General features: G+C 44.4%; 1 protein-coding gene across 1 annotated transcript in view; it reads right to left on the minus strand.

The window, feature by feature from the left end:
- Positions 1-287: 287 nt before the first annotated feature.
- Otoa (otoancorin) overlaps positions 288-15,801 on the minus strand; it is a 55,565-nt gene continuing 40,051 nt past the window's right edge. The window contains exons 24-30 of the mRNA XM_074059285.1: positions 13,286-13,441; positions 7,389-7,531; positions 6,910-7,046; positions 6,246-6,343; positions 2,474-2,745; positions 706-775; positions 288-338 (exon numbers count right to left, since the gene is read on the minus strand). Coding sequence (XP_073915386.1) covers positions 288-338; positions 706-775; positions 2,474-2,745; positions 6,246-6,343; positions 6,910-7,046; positions 7,389-7,531; positions 13,286-13,441 — 927 coding nt within the window. The remainder of the gene's footprint in view (positions 339-705; positions 776-2,473; positions 2,746-6,245; positions 6,344-6,909; positions 7,047-7,388; positions 7,532-13,285; positions 13,442-15,801) is intronic.

The following is a 15,801-nucleotide window of genomic DNA, read 5'->3' on the forward strand; positions in this document are numbered from 1 at the left end:
TGCTATCTGCAAGCCAGAAAACAAGAGGCTAAAATGGACAGAGAAGGGCACCCTGCCAGGAGACAAGCTCGCTGAGGAATCCACAAGATTGTTTTTTAATAATTATTTTTCCCTTATTGCTTTTTACATATCATGGCCCCAGGGTATCCCTATCCTAGTTGAGTCTCTGAGCCCAGGTAAAGGCTCTCCCACAGTCTGAAGCACTGTCTGTCTCTACAAACCTTGGCCAGCTTTTTGGGACACGAAAGGGCAAAGCACTGAGGCCACTCAAGACAGCGGGTGGGCCATTAGAAGTAGCAGCGGGCAGCCAAGCCAGTGTTGCCAGGAGGTGGGCGCTCCTGAAAGCAAACGCAAAGCCAGAGGACTCGTGAGGTCTCTGCAGCCCCGAGAGGTGCACACATTGTACCCAGCTCCCTGAGTCTCTCTGTGGGTCTTCTGCCTGTGAACCTCTATTTGCTCATCCTTTAAATGGGAATGATGACTCAGAAGAGGGAGAAGGAATGAAATGAGATTGCATGAACCAGCGGTTACCAGAGCTGCCTTAATCCTGAAACTCACATGCTTAAAATGCAAATGCCTGGGTGCTCAGATTCTGACTCAGCAAGTCAGGAGACTCAGGAATTTGTATTTTAAGCAATATTCCCAGGTGATTGTTACAATTAAGCAAGTTTAGGAAACAAAATCAGAGGGGCGTGGTCCGTCTACGGGGCGTGACCGGTGGGCGTGGTCACTGGAGGGGGCGTGGCCCACGGGAAGGGGCAGCTCTCCCTCAGGCCTAGGGGGTGAGATGGAAAAAGGGCATCTGGGAACTTGTCCTACATATTTTCTGACACTGCTGGTCCAAGGGAAAAACAGTACCCGCCTCTCTGCTGGGGGACTGTCAAAATTACACATACCCTCAGACCCATGTTGAAGAGTTTATCCAAAATATACTCAAACAGAAGCAAATTATACATGTCATTGGCTGCACCATTGTTTGTAACAACAACAACAAAAAAGAAACAACTGGAATACCCATCTGTAGAGATCTGCTTAGACATTGCGTTGGGTAGCCATATAACCAGCAATTGCACATCTCCTGTGTATGGAGACAGGACTGTCTCCCAGGTACACTGGTAGGTTAAAAATGCAGGATGTGGACGAGGTGTAGAATAAGCCTTTGTAAAAGTGCAGAGATAACCTAAATTTGGTTTGCTTGTGTAAGCACAAAATATTTCTGGACAAATAGACTAGAAGGTGGTAATTCCGGTTGTCTCTGGGGAAGGGAACTGAGTGGCTGAGAGGCAGGAGACAGAGGGTTTCATTCCATAACTTCTCAAACCCTATATGTTTCAGACCACGTGCATTATCTATTGCGTGTGTTACTAGTCCCACAAAATATCATGTGCGTATTATATTTCTATGGGAAGTTTATCAAAGTAGTTTGCTGTTGGCAAGCACCACCTCTGGCCACTAGCACCCGAAGAAATTGGAATTCCACCAATTCACCATCCCCAGTGGAAAAAGGGCAGTGAGGATGGGAGATTGTTAACAGGAAGAGATGGTCAAGTTAAGAAAAGGAGGAAGGGAGGGAGACTGGGGGATTCAATGAACCACCAAGTCCTCTGGGGTTTTGCTCATGCTCTTCCTGCTCCCCAGGATGCAGTCCATGCACAAAGTTCATCTTATCCACAGCTGGCCTCAACTGGGACATCATTGATCTCAGGAGGGAAGGTTGCATGACCCCTGCCTTCTTCCCCAAGCCTGTCCAGGTGTGCTGGCTTGGTGCCTGTGCTTCTCCACCACACTGCCTCAGGGTCACCCACACCCCCATGTCCCCAAGTTCATTGAGAACAGAGGATGTAACTGGCTTGCTCCATGCATGTACCCAAGGTGATGGCATCCCACTGTGCCCTCACCAAAGACAGGTGTACTCACTAAAGACAGGGGTCACAAAGATGTGAGAGAGTGAAGGAGGGGGAAGCAGGAGAGGGGTAAGAAAAACCAGGAGTAAAGGGCAGGAAAGCCACACCTACAGGTGCAAGGCCACTCAAGGTCCAGGAAGCTTTCCCAGAGTCCCTATCTTGATGGGTCTTGGTCACCATGAAACACCTCCCTCCCCCATTTCCTTCCTAGGTCCTATCAGACTTGAGATTGGCTTGTTCTAAGAGAGCCTTGTCTGTCTTGCTCATCTCTGGGTTGCAGCCCCTGCCGATGCATCATGGTTGAATTAATTAATACTGGACAGTGAGAGTGGAGGATACAAAGGACCAAGTGAAAGGAATTCAGTCCTCAAAGATGCTGATCCAATAGATCTTAGGTGGGACCCAGGGAGATGGAAGTTTTTAAAAGCTCGGCCGTGAGACCGAGTGTTGCTAGACTTGAGAAAATTCACAGGAGGTTTGGTAGGAACTTGGGGTTTATCTCTGAGTGCAGGTCCCCAGGACTGCTAGAATCTTAGGAATCTTAGGAATCGTCTCATCCCAGGCCGCACCAGGTAGACCTCAGATAGGGGACTGGGGCGGGGATCGAGAAGGGGGCGGGGCCCGGGGCAGGGGCGTCTTTCTCACCTGCTGGACACCCGGCTGAGGACGTGCGGGTAGGGCTGGCACTCGCCGGCGCGCCCTGCCAGGAGCGGCTCTTTGCGCCATCTAGCGCCCACTGGAGGCTCTGCAGCTGTGACGTGCTGAGCAGTCGGCGCTGGGCTTGGGTCACCGCGGCGGCATTCTGGGGACCCAAGGATGCGATCTGCTCCTCCGACAGCTCCTGCAAGAGGGAAAGGGACCACGCCTTCAGGGAGCTCCTCCCTGGACTCCCCAAACCTTAGCTATCTGCCCACAGTCTGTACAACTTTGCAAGATGCAAGTAAATATATTTAAAATATATAAATATATATATATAATATATATAAATATATATTTAAAATATATTAAAAATATATTAAAATAAAAATAATAATGGAAATTTCTAAAAATGGAGAACCAGCAGGACTTGCTACAGCAAGCATTGAGCAGAACCTAAAGAAAACAGTATCTTTGAATTCCAGGCAGGCTTATTAGCTAACAACACCTGAACCTCTGGCTTCTTAAAAGAGAGAGTGGGAGGATTTTTAAAGTGCTGTAGAGGTGTCCAAGACATTGTAGCTCCAAGAGAGACTTTTGCCTCAAAGTGACCACAAGTCCTAAAGGAGAGTCATGGTTTCCTCACTGTGTGCAATAAATAGTTTCTCTGGGCTTTGGGGCTAGTTGTGTGCAATGGCTAGAGAGCTCACTTCCTATGCCATTCTGACCCTTTGGTATGACTGTCTGGACACCATGTGATAGGTCCTCTCAGGCTCAAAGAGAAGATGAGGTGATTGCTTGGCTATGTCGGCTGTGGACCTCAGAGCAAGAAACTGCTGGGCACACATGTCTCTCAGAACTCTGAACAAGGTGTTTACTGGAGTTACCCAGGTTCACTGGTGATTAGGTCCAGTGGGGCTGGGATGAGATGGAATGGCAGGATTCTGCTTTTGTTGAAGGGCCTCTAACATCATCCTGGTTGTATGGGGGTTTGTTTGTTGTTTTAGTTTTTTGGGGGGTGGCAGCAGTGGATTTGAACTCAGGGCCTCATGCTTGCTAAGCAGGTGCTCTCTACCACTTGAACTACACCCCCAGCCCTTTTTGCTCTAAGTTGTTTTTCAGAAAGGGTCTCATACTTTTTGCCTAAGCCACCCAAGGATGGTGATCCTCCTACATATGCCTCCTGCATAGCTAGGATGACAGAGGTGCACACTACTACTCCCAGCTTATTTGTTGACATGGGGCTTCAGTAACTTTTTCCCCAGGCTGACCTCTAAATGCAATCCTCCTGAGCTCCACCTCTCAAGTAGCTGGGATTACACATGACAGCCACCATGCCCAGCTCATTCTGCTTACTTTTTAGAACCACAAAGAAACTAGGGTTTTTTGTGCTTATGGTTTCTCATCTTTTCCTCTTCTCTCAGTTCCCTTCTTCTCTACCTGCCCAGAAAGATGCCTCTGTGGAATCATATTCCTCTTTGTAGAGCCCTCCCCTGTGGTGGCTTCAGTACACAGCTCAAGCTCCTGAACATAGCTATAGCACCTACAAGATCTGGGTCCCGCCACTCCTCTAGCCTCATCCCTGACACTCTTCTCCTCAGCAGAATGAGCACCCAGGAGCACCCATGCTCACAATTCCCAGGAGGTTTGCTTCCTTCTGCAGGAGTGCTGTTCTTCCTCTGTGCCTTGCTTATCTGTCCCCCAAGATTCAGCATCACCTCCTACCTTCTCGTGACACACACACACACACACACACACACACACACACACACACATAGGGTTGGTCCTCCACTGGCTTCCATCTGCCATTAACATCTGTGCTACAGAAAATGATCTATTTTCCAGTGTTGCTGACTTGGGACCCACAAGCTAAATTGAATCCCTAGGCCTACAGTGTTTTCAAAAATAAATTGACTGCCAACATTTAATTATTGGAAGATTCCACATGGAAATGAAGATTTCTGTCTGCCTCTGAGGCAGAAAGTAACATCCTGCCACATCGCCCTTGTAGTCACCCTGCATTCTTGTGCTGCCCCCTCACTTGGGGCTCACACGGCACCATCACCTCAGTCCCCACCCAGCCCTCCACGTGCCTCTTTGGTATCTTTCTGACCCTTGAAGGCACTGGGCTCTAAGCCCTTCACTAATAAATCTGCAGATCCCACGTGACCCCAACCTGGAGCCTGTCACTCGTAGTTGATTATTCAATAGGAATTCCTGGAATAGACAAATACCTGAATGAGGAAGCAGTCAGAACTGCATGCCAAACAAGACCAAGAAAAAGGGCTTAGCAAAAAGCCAGGGCCAAGCTGCCCATCCCTTGCCCAGGGCCCCGAGGGGAAGGAGGAATCTCTCAATGGTCTCCAGGACTGTTGTGAGTTTCCCCTGAGCAACTATTGTGCCCGCTGTGCTGGTAGCTGTCCAACGTGCTGAAGTGACTCCACCTTGGGTGTCAGTCTTGAAAGGAACCAGTGATGGGGCACTAGGGGAGTGTGACTAACTGGTCTTCTGTGCCTTATTCTGGTAGGGGTAGATAGAATGTGTTCCCATGTCACCTAGCAAGTAGGAACGCCAAAGTCATACATCCTTATCAGACTTCATCTGGTCCACTTCCATCCTCTCAATGTTTTACACAGCAGTGTATCATTTGACCGATTGTGTGCTCGCTCGCTTTCTCCCTCCCCCCATCTCTGTCTCCCCCTACCCCTCTCTCCCTCTTCCTCTCTCTCTGTGGTACTGGGGTTTGAACTCAGGGCCTTACACTTACTAGGCAGGTGCTCTACCACCATCCCCCATTATAGTTTTCTTAGCACTTTTCTTTAAATCAACTAAAATATTTGTGCCTAGATTTATTTTTAAAGGAAATATCATTTACATTTATTTTTAAAAGAAGTGTTGTACAGTGCCACCAATCCCTCATCTACAAATCTGAAGTCCAAAAAGTCTGAAAACTTCAAGCTTTTCTCAAAGTTGAAAACCAACTTCTTTACTAGCAAAACTTGGCCTGAATTGATGTGATGCTATTTATAGTCTATTAATTCCAATTAGTGTGACTTGTCACAGATTTCTTCATAAGAATATGAATGTGCTTGCTTAAAATTGATGACACAGACCTGCTGGAGGTACACAGAGTACCACACAGGGTGGTCTTCTCAAAATCTGAAATTCTTCATTCTGAAATATATCTGTCCCCAAGGGTTTTGCATAAAGGCTGATGAACCAGTCACATCACCACACATACAAAGTCAGTACAGTCTGCTTTGAGGAGAAGGTAGGCACAAAAATAATTCAAACATAAGGGCCAGGCATGGTGATGCACACCTGTAATCTCAGATATGTGGGAGGCAGAGGTAGGAGGATCACACTCAGAGGCTGTCCCTGGGCAAAAATGTGAGACCCTATCTGAAAAAAATAACTAAAGCAAAAAAGACTGGAGGTATATCTCAAATGACAGAGTGCTTAACTAGCAAGCACAGGGCCTTAAGTTCAAATCCCAGCCCCACCAAAAAAGAAAAATAAAACATAAATTAATTGTTTTACACTTTTTTAACAACACCTGAAATTATCTTGCAGCCACCATTGTCAGATCTCTGGTCCTATCAGCAAAAGCCTTTTACAAGCCCCAAGAATGCAAGGTGTGTCCTGTTTCCTTGTGTGATCTAAAATGGGGTCAAGCTCCCATTTCTCCTTGAAAACTGAACCTACTTTGAATATCTCATCAGGAAGGCATTTTATTGCTGATGGCTGGAAATACGGCATCAAGTCCTTGTGGAGAACTCGGAGCTCTGCCTTAGTTAATCCAGCTGGGGAGAAAAAGGAATCACAGGGTTTAGTTCAAGTCATTGGAGCACCACTTGTTTTAATAATGGTACTGCAGTGCATAGATTCGTGTGTCCTAGGCAAGTGTCATTCCTTACAAAAGACCTGGAAAATCAAACCAGGAAATCAAGTTCCTTCATCAACTCAGAAATGAATGTGGGTCACAGGATCCCTGATTGGCCTCCTACAGTGAAATGTATGCCCCGAAGGAGGTGCTGTTTGCATGCTTTAAGACTGAGCATAAATCTATTTAGAGCCAATTAAATCACATTACATACCAGGGGGCTTTTTGGTTTTATTTTTGTTTTTGTTGGTCTAAGTTTAGAACAATATACCAGTGTTTCTCACACTGCAATGTGCACAAGAATCACTAGGAGAGCTTGTTTTAAAAAAACAGATTGAGTCATGAAATCTAATCTAGGTTTCACAGTAATGCCATGGATGTTTACTATATATGACCCAGGATTTTAGGTTAGTTTAGTTCAGTTTAGTTTTGTTTTGTTTTACTCCCAGATGTAAGTGTGAAAAGGGAGAGAAAGGTGCCTCTTACCTGCAATGGTCCCAAGCTCCTGCAGGACAGAGCTGGTCCATTCAGTGGGATCCCCAAAAGCAACTTCTGCCTTTCTCTTAAACTCAGCCAAGACATGGGTGCTGCAGGGCAGGGTCCCAATTCTGGCCACCACCACCCTGGAAAGAAGGAGGGGTACAGTGTGAGCTTAGGGAACTCCGCCAGAAAACATGTGCGGAAGGTGGGTAGACTTAGCACCGAGACAGGGTCCGGCTAAACCCGCTCCCGATTTTAACCCAGGAAGCAGAAACACTTCAGAAAGTGGAGAACATATGGATGGATGGGTGGATGGATGGATGGATGGATGGATAGATGGGTGGATGAATGGACAAATAATGGGTGAGTGGATGGATGGATGTATGGATGGACAGATGGACGGATGGACGGATAGATGGATAAATGGGTGAGTGGATGGATGGATGATGAGTCATTTGCATTCTGCATACTAGTATTTCAGTTACCTGAATTCTGAGATATTTATAAGTGGGATTTCGGTGGTGTTCATGGCACACAGGGTGGCACCAAGCCCTACTAAATGAAAGCTCTTCAGATCCTGGACACCATAGCCTGACTCCTTCAGGAATGTCTGCAGAATGGATTTAGCCTATAAAAAAATAATAAGAAACGTCTTCTAGTTTATTTGGAAATTCCTGTGGACCTCAGATACTTTGGACATGCCAGCTCTTCTTCATCAGGATTCAAATATTTCCAGCATCTCTTTCCACCACTTTCCAACAAAACCTTGTAATTCCCTGCTCAATTCTTTTGCTCAAACCAGCCCCTCCATCTGGAATGTCCTCCTGCATTTCCAACTGTTAGAATCCAGCCATCTTCACATTTTAGTTCAAGTATCATCTTGTTCATGAAGTTTCTCCTAGCCAGCTCATCCAGAATGAATTTGTCTTCCCCTATTTTCTACAGAAATATATTTGCCCATTGTTCAATTTCAGTAAGTAGTACATAAAACGCTTTGGTGTTAAAAATTACACAGGGGTGTCACCAATGAGCCATGATTTAAGGGATTGAATGTGGGGTTACTGTAGTTAGCCCTATAGTCCAGCATAGCAACCATGCATTGCTCATGACTGCCTCTGGAAAACCACCATCCCCACCCACCCTCCATGCGGTTAGGTCAGAGAGAACCACATCCTGGGTCATCAAGGAGGGATAGGCCCAGTTCTATCCAACCATGTCATCTATTAGCCTGGCTGCAGTGATTGGCTCTAGATTTGGGCATGTGACCCAGTCAGAGCCATCCAAGACTGGGAGGGAAGAGCTTTCTTTACTCTGGACTTGAATTTGGAAGGACACACACATAGGTCCTTGGAAGGAAAGGCACATGGATCTGCTAGAACCTGCAACATGGAGAGCCTGCCTCTGAATGAAGCCAATGCAAAGGAAGGCAAGGCCTCCCACTCCCTGCCACAAATGGCAAGAGCAAGATTCCCAAACAATAGTGTTGAAGCTCCTGGGTCTAGCTATACCTGAACTCTAAACTTGAACTTTTCAATTATGACAATCAATAAATTGCTTCTCTCATTCAAGCTAATTTGTCTTAGATTTGCTGTCACTTGTCAGTGAATGAGCCCTGATTTATTTGATCTACCTACGTTGGACCTGAGAACAAATCCAAATGAATCCCTTGGGGATGAGCTATAGAATAAAGTCTGGTCATTTAGTGCTCATGGGAGCAGGTAAAAAAGATCACAAGAGATCACAAGACAAGAACAAAGAGGAGATATCAGAGGATGAACATCTCCTTACTGGGAGTAAAGGTCACAAGAATAGAGTCAATCTTCTGCTTCCTTTTAGTATTAATCATCCCTGTCATGATTGAGTCATTCCAATGATGACAGAAGTGCTGAGAAAGATGTGAAGGACTGCAGTGGGATTCCATGTCCTATCCCCCAGTCTGTGTAAGTGCTACTTCATCAGAGAGGACCACCCCATCTCAAACAGTCTCCCTCCCCCCAATCTACTAACACTTGTCCATTTTCTGTATCATTTTTTACCTTGATCATTCACCTTTTTGTCTGTGTCATCAGTAGGCTCCCCAAAGACAAGGACCCTACTAGGTGGTTCACTAGGTGTCCCAGCATGGAGCACAATGCCTGATATACCCTAGGAGGTCAGTAAGTACTTTTTGAGTATGTGAATGAGTGAATGTTTGAGTGGATGACCGGTAGAAGTCATGGGAACCATGAGCTCCTTTGGAACAGCATCGCTTTGGTGTTGTCACGTGATGGACTGACTGCGGGGAGATTTCCCATGTTTCTGCAAATCGGACTGGTCAGTGTGAAGTTGCTCTCAATGATTTCAAAGCTCATGGCTCCCCTAGGGGAGTTTCAGTAATTCCCAGCTTTGATTGAAATGTCTGTGACTGAATGGCAATGTACATCCAGAATAGCGATAGCTAACATTACAGGATGCTTACTGTGCACTGCACTATTTGGACAACTTTACACAAAGCACCTCATCTAATCCTCACCGTGACCCTATTAGCTAAGTATTAATCTTATCCTTCTTTAACAGAGGAGCAACTGAGACACAGAGAGGCCAAGTAAGCCAAGTCACATTGCTAGAAAATAGTTCTGGGATCAAAACCCAGAGTCCAGATCCTATATTCAGCTGACAAAGAAGTTTGTCTACAGAGAAAAGATGGAGACTCAAGTTAGCTTTTGAAGTTTTCTTATTACATCTTCACAATCAGGTGTCAGTAGTTGACTCATACCAATTTATGCTCCCCAAGTATCAGGCATGCCCATTTTAAAATGAAAGTGCAAAGTTACAATTCAAATAAAATTACTTTGAAGATGTGGCATTAAATTGTCCTTGCTATTAGAATCCAAAAAATGCTCGCTCAGCCTGCAAGGTGATAAGTCAGAACATATTTCCATGAATGACTGGACCAATGTATATGTAATGTATCCAAGACAATTAATACCAGCATTTTAGGTCATATTAACCACTGAAAAATGAGCAGCTGTGAGTTCAATCTCTCTGTTCATCCCTCCGGCTTCTGTAATAGTTCTCCCCCTTATACTGGCTTTTAAGCGGAACTGTCTGTTAATGTATTTCCTCCAGGTCTGACTATTAATCTAGAAACATGCATTTAAGAGTTTGATTGGGACCCGAAGTTGAGTCTTGACTGCAAATGATATATGCAAATGCTAGGTTTTCATATCCTCTTCCAACATATTGATAAATCTCACTGACACCCATGGGAATTAAAACTGGTGCAAAGGGAAAAAGATACTCCAGCTTCTAAGTTGGATCTGTTTTTTGGTTTCTTCAAGGCTGCAAATAGAATCATTTTAATATCAGAAGTATGATGTGGTACTTCTCAAACTAGTCAAAACCAGTTTTAGAGCCACAGAACCAGGAGGTTACAGAAAGTCAGAGTGGAAGGAACTTCCAGTGGTTAGGTTTAACTCTCTCATGTTTCAAACAAAAAAACTAACCAGAGAAAGTATGTGTGATGATGACAAAAAACTAATTGTTTTTGGCAGTACTGGGGGGTTGAACTCAGGCCCTCGTGCTTACTAGGCAGGTGCTTTGCCTCTTGAACCACATCCCTAGCTCTTTTTGCTTTGGCTATTTTGGAGATAGCCAAAATATGCCCAGACTGGCTTAGACCATGATCCACCTATCTGTGCTTCTCTGAGTAGCTGGGATGACAGGCACACCCTATGGCGCCCAGCCATTGGTTGAAATGGAGTCTCAAACTTTTTGCAAAGGCTGGTCTCAAACTATGATACTCCAGATCTCAGCCTCCTAAGGAGCTAGAATGACAGGCTTGAGCCACCGTGTCTGGCTGAAAACAATCAATTTTTACTGATTTTCATGTTACAGACATTGTTGGAAATGTTTTTGCTTTATTAATTCATTTAATCCCCCTGGTCATGACCTCCATGTATGCAGCTTGAATGGTGTAGCTCAAAATTATGGAACACAGCAATCTCGACTAAAAAACTCATGAGAGGAAGAGACGTGCATTGGTTCTGCCTGTCCAGCAACTCCCTCAGTTTAATAAGACCAGCACACATTTCTCTTGAGAACTAGTATGTATTGGTTTTCTATTGCTGCTATAACAAATAACCACCAACTTAGTGACTTAAACCAAAACAGATTTATTCATTTACAGTTCTTTAGGTCTTAAATCCTAAAATGAGCCTCCAGGGTCCCCTGCCTTCTAGGGTTTAGGAAGGTTTCAGGTCCTTGCTTTTTCTAGCTCCTAAAGGTCACCTGCATTCCTTGATTCCTTCATGGAGGAGGTCCCCTCCTCCATCTTCAAAACCAACAGCATAGCACTTTCTAATCTGTTTACCTCTGCCTTCATTGTCACATTACCATCCATGGCTGTGGTGTCCTTCCTATAGGCTCCTTAGGTCACATTGAACCCACCAGAACAATCCCTCCATCTCAAGATCCCAAAATGAATCATATCTGCAAAGTCCCTTTTACCCCAAAAGGCAGCATACTGTCTTTATAGGGACCAGGAATTCAGATTTGGACATCTTGGTAGGGTGGGCAGGGCTTAATCAGCCTTCCACCCACCCTGCCCCACTCTCCACTCATGTGGTCATGGACAGAGGGCACCCACTTGCTGATGCAGGACTGGCCAATCAACATTGTCTACACCTGAGCAAAGTGATTGTTCAGGAGTGGGCAGCTACATGATGGAGTTATTGGTGGGAATTTCTTTAAAGCTTTTCATTTTTTAAAGCAATGAAGAAGAGACACATTTTTGTGGGGTTGCTAATTAGGCAGTATATAATCCTAGCACCAAATGACCATTGAGGGACAGTTGCCTGACCACACAGAGGAGTTATGACTTCTCTTTCCAGTAGTCCAGTAGACTTGGTACCTTATATGTCTCTCCCATCAAAACAATTGAAATTCAGGGAAAACCGCTTTTTCCCCTGAAGAACTAATGGCCACAAAATTTTTCCTTCCACCACAAGAAAACTAGAAAACCTAACAAAATATGGAAACAACTGTATTCAGATATGGGGCCACCATTTAAGGTGAGTCCTTAAATTGCCCTTGTTTACTGCCCAGAGGACTTTCCTGGTCACAGAGCAGGAAGGGAACTCAAAACTCAGTGGTCCAGTAGAACTGAGGACACAGATCCAAGGTTAAATTTTCACAAAGTCAAACATAGCAAACCACTCTTCCTCACAGGTTCATCTCAACACTTACCAAACAACAATCTTCTTCTGCTGACCCCACTAAGACAAGAGTAGTTAAGCATTCATTTATTCAATAAATATTTATTATGTGATGAAACGTGAGTGTCTAGCTACATATTTTTAAAGAAAAATATGTAGTAGTCATCTTTTATAGATACAATTTATGTGCCCAGGCTGTATTCTAAGCCTGTACAAACATCACAGGGAACCCCAAAGAAATTAAACTCTTACAATGTTCTCTTCTCACATGAGCAGCCTTGGAAAACTGCCAATCTACATTTTTCTATAAATAATTATACCAAAAAAATGAGAGAGAGAGAGAGAAAGGTCTAAGTTCAGAGTGGACAGGGCACCGATCAATTCTAGGGCAAAGAAGTAGAGAAAAGGAAATTGCACAGAGTTCTAGAAATCTGCAGTGATGTCTACTTGAGTACTGAGCCCCAATTTGCACTTGTAAGGAGTGAAACTGCACAGAGGCAAGAAAGAGTCATCAGAAAGAACCAGGCTGAAAGACATGAGAGATGGGATCATTTGGGAAGAGGAAGGGGTCAGCAGGAGGGGGGAGAGGGCGGGTAGTGCGGGTGATATGATCAAAGCACATCATATACATGTATGAAGGAACCATAATGAAACCCATACAGAGAGAGAAGGCAGCAGGATGTGCAATTTCTGAAGTTCACATGGAGTTGGAAAGAGTTCACATTCCCACCGCCAGAGATCTTGAAAAGCATGGGGAATCGTGGAGAATTAGGCAGAGCTCTTAGAAAAGTCATGCCTCTGTAACAGGGGTACATTAACCACGGGATGAAGATTCCTCTGCCCTAAGAAAGCTCAAACAGAACGGCAAAATGATCCAACTGACTTGAAAATACTGAAACCCAGGCCAGAACAAAGCCCAATATTCTTTAAAGGAATGCAATTATTTCAAGCACTCAACAATGTAAAATTCTTATGAATTACTGGGCTTGCAATTAAGCAAGAAAATGCAATTTACAGCCAGAACAATCAGTCCATAGAAATAGACTCTGAAAAACAGTGATGAGTTAGCAGCAAGGCTGCAAAGGAAGCTGTTATGAACATTGCAAATCCATTCAAGGATCTAAAGGAAAACATAAACAAAGTTAAGAGAGCTAGAATATTCCGGAGACCCAGTGACATGCACCCACCTGCCCTGGGGTCCATCCTGTCTGCTGGCCCAGGGAAGCTACCGTGTCTATGGAGCTGAGGTCCAGCTGCTCCAGCTCAGTCTCATTCAGAGCCAGAGCGATGCGACCCAAGGACACGATGTGGTGCTCTCTCCAACAGGGAGGCACATCCCAAACCTTCACGTGGGGGGAAAAACACACAGATCAGACTAAGCATTAGAAACAGCATTTGTGGTGTTCTAAGTGCTCGTGCCTCCACCATTCCTATGCTGACCCCTAATCTCCGCTGTGATGCTATCAGAAAATGGGGCCTTTTGGGGTGATGAGGTTCCACCCTCCCCAACAGGATTCATGCCACACTTAAAAGAGACCTGAGAGAGCTGTCTCACCCCTCCCACCAATAGCATCCTCTGTGAAAAACAAGCCCTTGCCAGATACTGGATCTGCCAGTGCCTTCACCTTGGACTTCCCAGCTCCCAGAACTATGAGAAATAAATTTCTGTTATTTTTAAGTTACCTGGTGTAAGGGATTTGTTTGTTTTTATTTGTTTGTTTTGGTGGTACTGGGGTTTGAAATGCTGGCTAGTCAGGAGCTCTACAACTTGAGCTACACCCCCATTCCTTTTTGCTCTGGTGATTTTGGACATAAGGTCTTACTTTTTTTGTCCAGACTGGTCCGGATTGTGCTCCTCCTATTTTAGGCTTCCTGTCACCACTGGGACAACAGGCACATGCCACCATGCCCAGTTGCTCCTTCCCCCGAATTGAGGTGGAGGTTTCACAAAATTTTTTGCCCTGGCTGGTCTGGAACCCTGATCCTTCTGATCTCAGCCTCCTGGGATGACAGCCATGTGCCACTGTGTCCAGCTAAACAGCAAACTACTTTCCTGTACTGGCCTCAAACTGTGATCCTCCCAATTTGCCTAATCAGCCTCCCAAGTAGCTAGGACTACAGGTGTAGTAACCAGTACCTGGCTATGTAAGGTATTTTCTTATGGTCTCCTGAACAAACTGAGACAGAATTTAAAACAGGTAAATAGGGTGAATCTCCTTAATATATAAATCTTTCTCATAAATCAGTAAGAAAAAGATGACTATGTTTGTTTCATTAAAAGATAGAAGACATGAACAGAGATTCACAAAAGAAATAAATCCAGGGAAACATTTAATCTCAGTTGTAAAGAAATGTACATTAAAAACAGCTAAAGAAGACCACGTTGGCTCATGATATTGACGAGGAGTGAAAACAATGATCACTTATGACACTGGACAGACACATGAGGTAAGAGATTCCTTAATTTGTTGTTGTTGAGAAGAAAATTGTACATGCCTTCAAGAGGGTAACACAGCTACATTTATCAAAGGCTTTTAAACAGTTATCATTTTTTACTCCGAAATTCCACCTGGGGAATTTAATCTAAGAAAATTATGAGATAAGTATGCCAAGACATATGTATAACAATGTACTTTGAAGGATTACAAAACTATAAACAATTTAAGTGTAACAATTAGCTAAATAAGGACCACCCATAAAATGAAACACAATGAGTCAGCTGTGTGAAATACTGGTATAGATTCATATTTCTGATATGGAAAAAAATAAGCACTCTAGATAGTTGGGTGTAGACAGCAAGTTACAGAGTGGCGAGTGTGACACCATCTTTGTGACTTGTTTGTGAATAGTCAGCTCTTCAAATCTGCAGAGTCGGCCAACTACAGATCAAAAATATTTGTACTAGCCTATGTAGACATTTTCTCTTATTAGTTTCTAAACAATACAGTACAACTATTTGCATAGAGTTTACACTGCATTTAGATATTATGAGTAATCTGGAGATGATTTAAAGTATGTAGAAGGGTGGGGGGTGAGTTGAGTGGTAGAGCACTTGCCTGGCAATCGAAAGGACCTGGGTTCGATCCCCAGTACCGTGCATGTATGGGCAGATGTCAGTACTGCACCATTTTACATAAGAGACTCAAGCACCCATGAGCTTTGGTGTCTGAGGTGGTCCTGGAACCAAGCCCCAGTGGGCACCAGGAATACCTATCTACATGAAATGCATGTATGGAAATCTATATTTCAAACACACACACAGGAAGGCTGGGATCTTCACGTGAGTACACCAAATAGCAACGTTTCTCCCTGGGTAAAAGATTAGGACTGCCTTCTTTTCTATTGTTTTCTGAGATTTCTGCAATACACTTAGATTACTTGTACAAAGAACAGTTATAAATATGATTTTAAGCAATTTAATTCTTAACCCCATGAACACACTCAACTAACTAGATATTCTGTAAGTTCCCCACCAAGCCACTCAAAGGGAAAATTTCAAAGGTGGCAAAGGACTTCCAGTCCTCCTTTTACTCCTTTCTGCAGTTCTGCAGAAATGCCGTGGATGCTGAAAAAGCACACTTGGGCAATAGTTGGGTTCTCCAGCAAGCAGAAGTCCTGCAAGCCACTTCAGAGAGAAGGCGCCCAGACCTGACATATCGAGCATCCTCCAGATGCCAGAACACCCCTCATCTGTTCTCTGCCT

This window comes from Castor canadensis, chromosome 17 (genome assembly GCF_047511655.1).
Source record: "Castor canadensis chromosome 17, mCasCan1.hap1v2, whole genome shotgun sequence".
NCBI classification, from domain to species: Eukaryota; Metazoa; Chordata; class Mammalia; order Rodentia; family Castoridae; genus Castor; species Castor canadensis.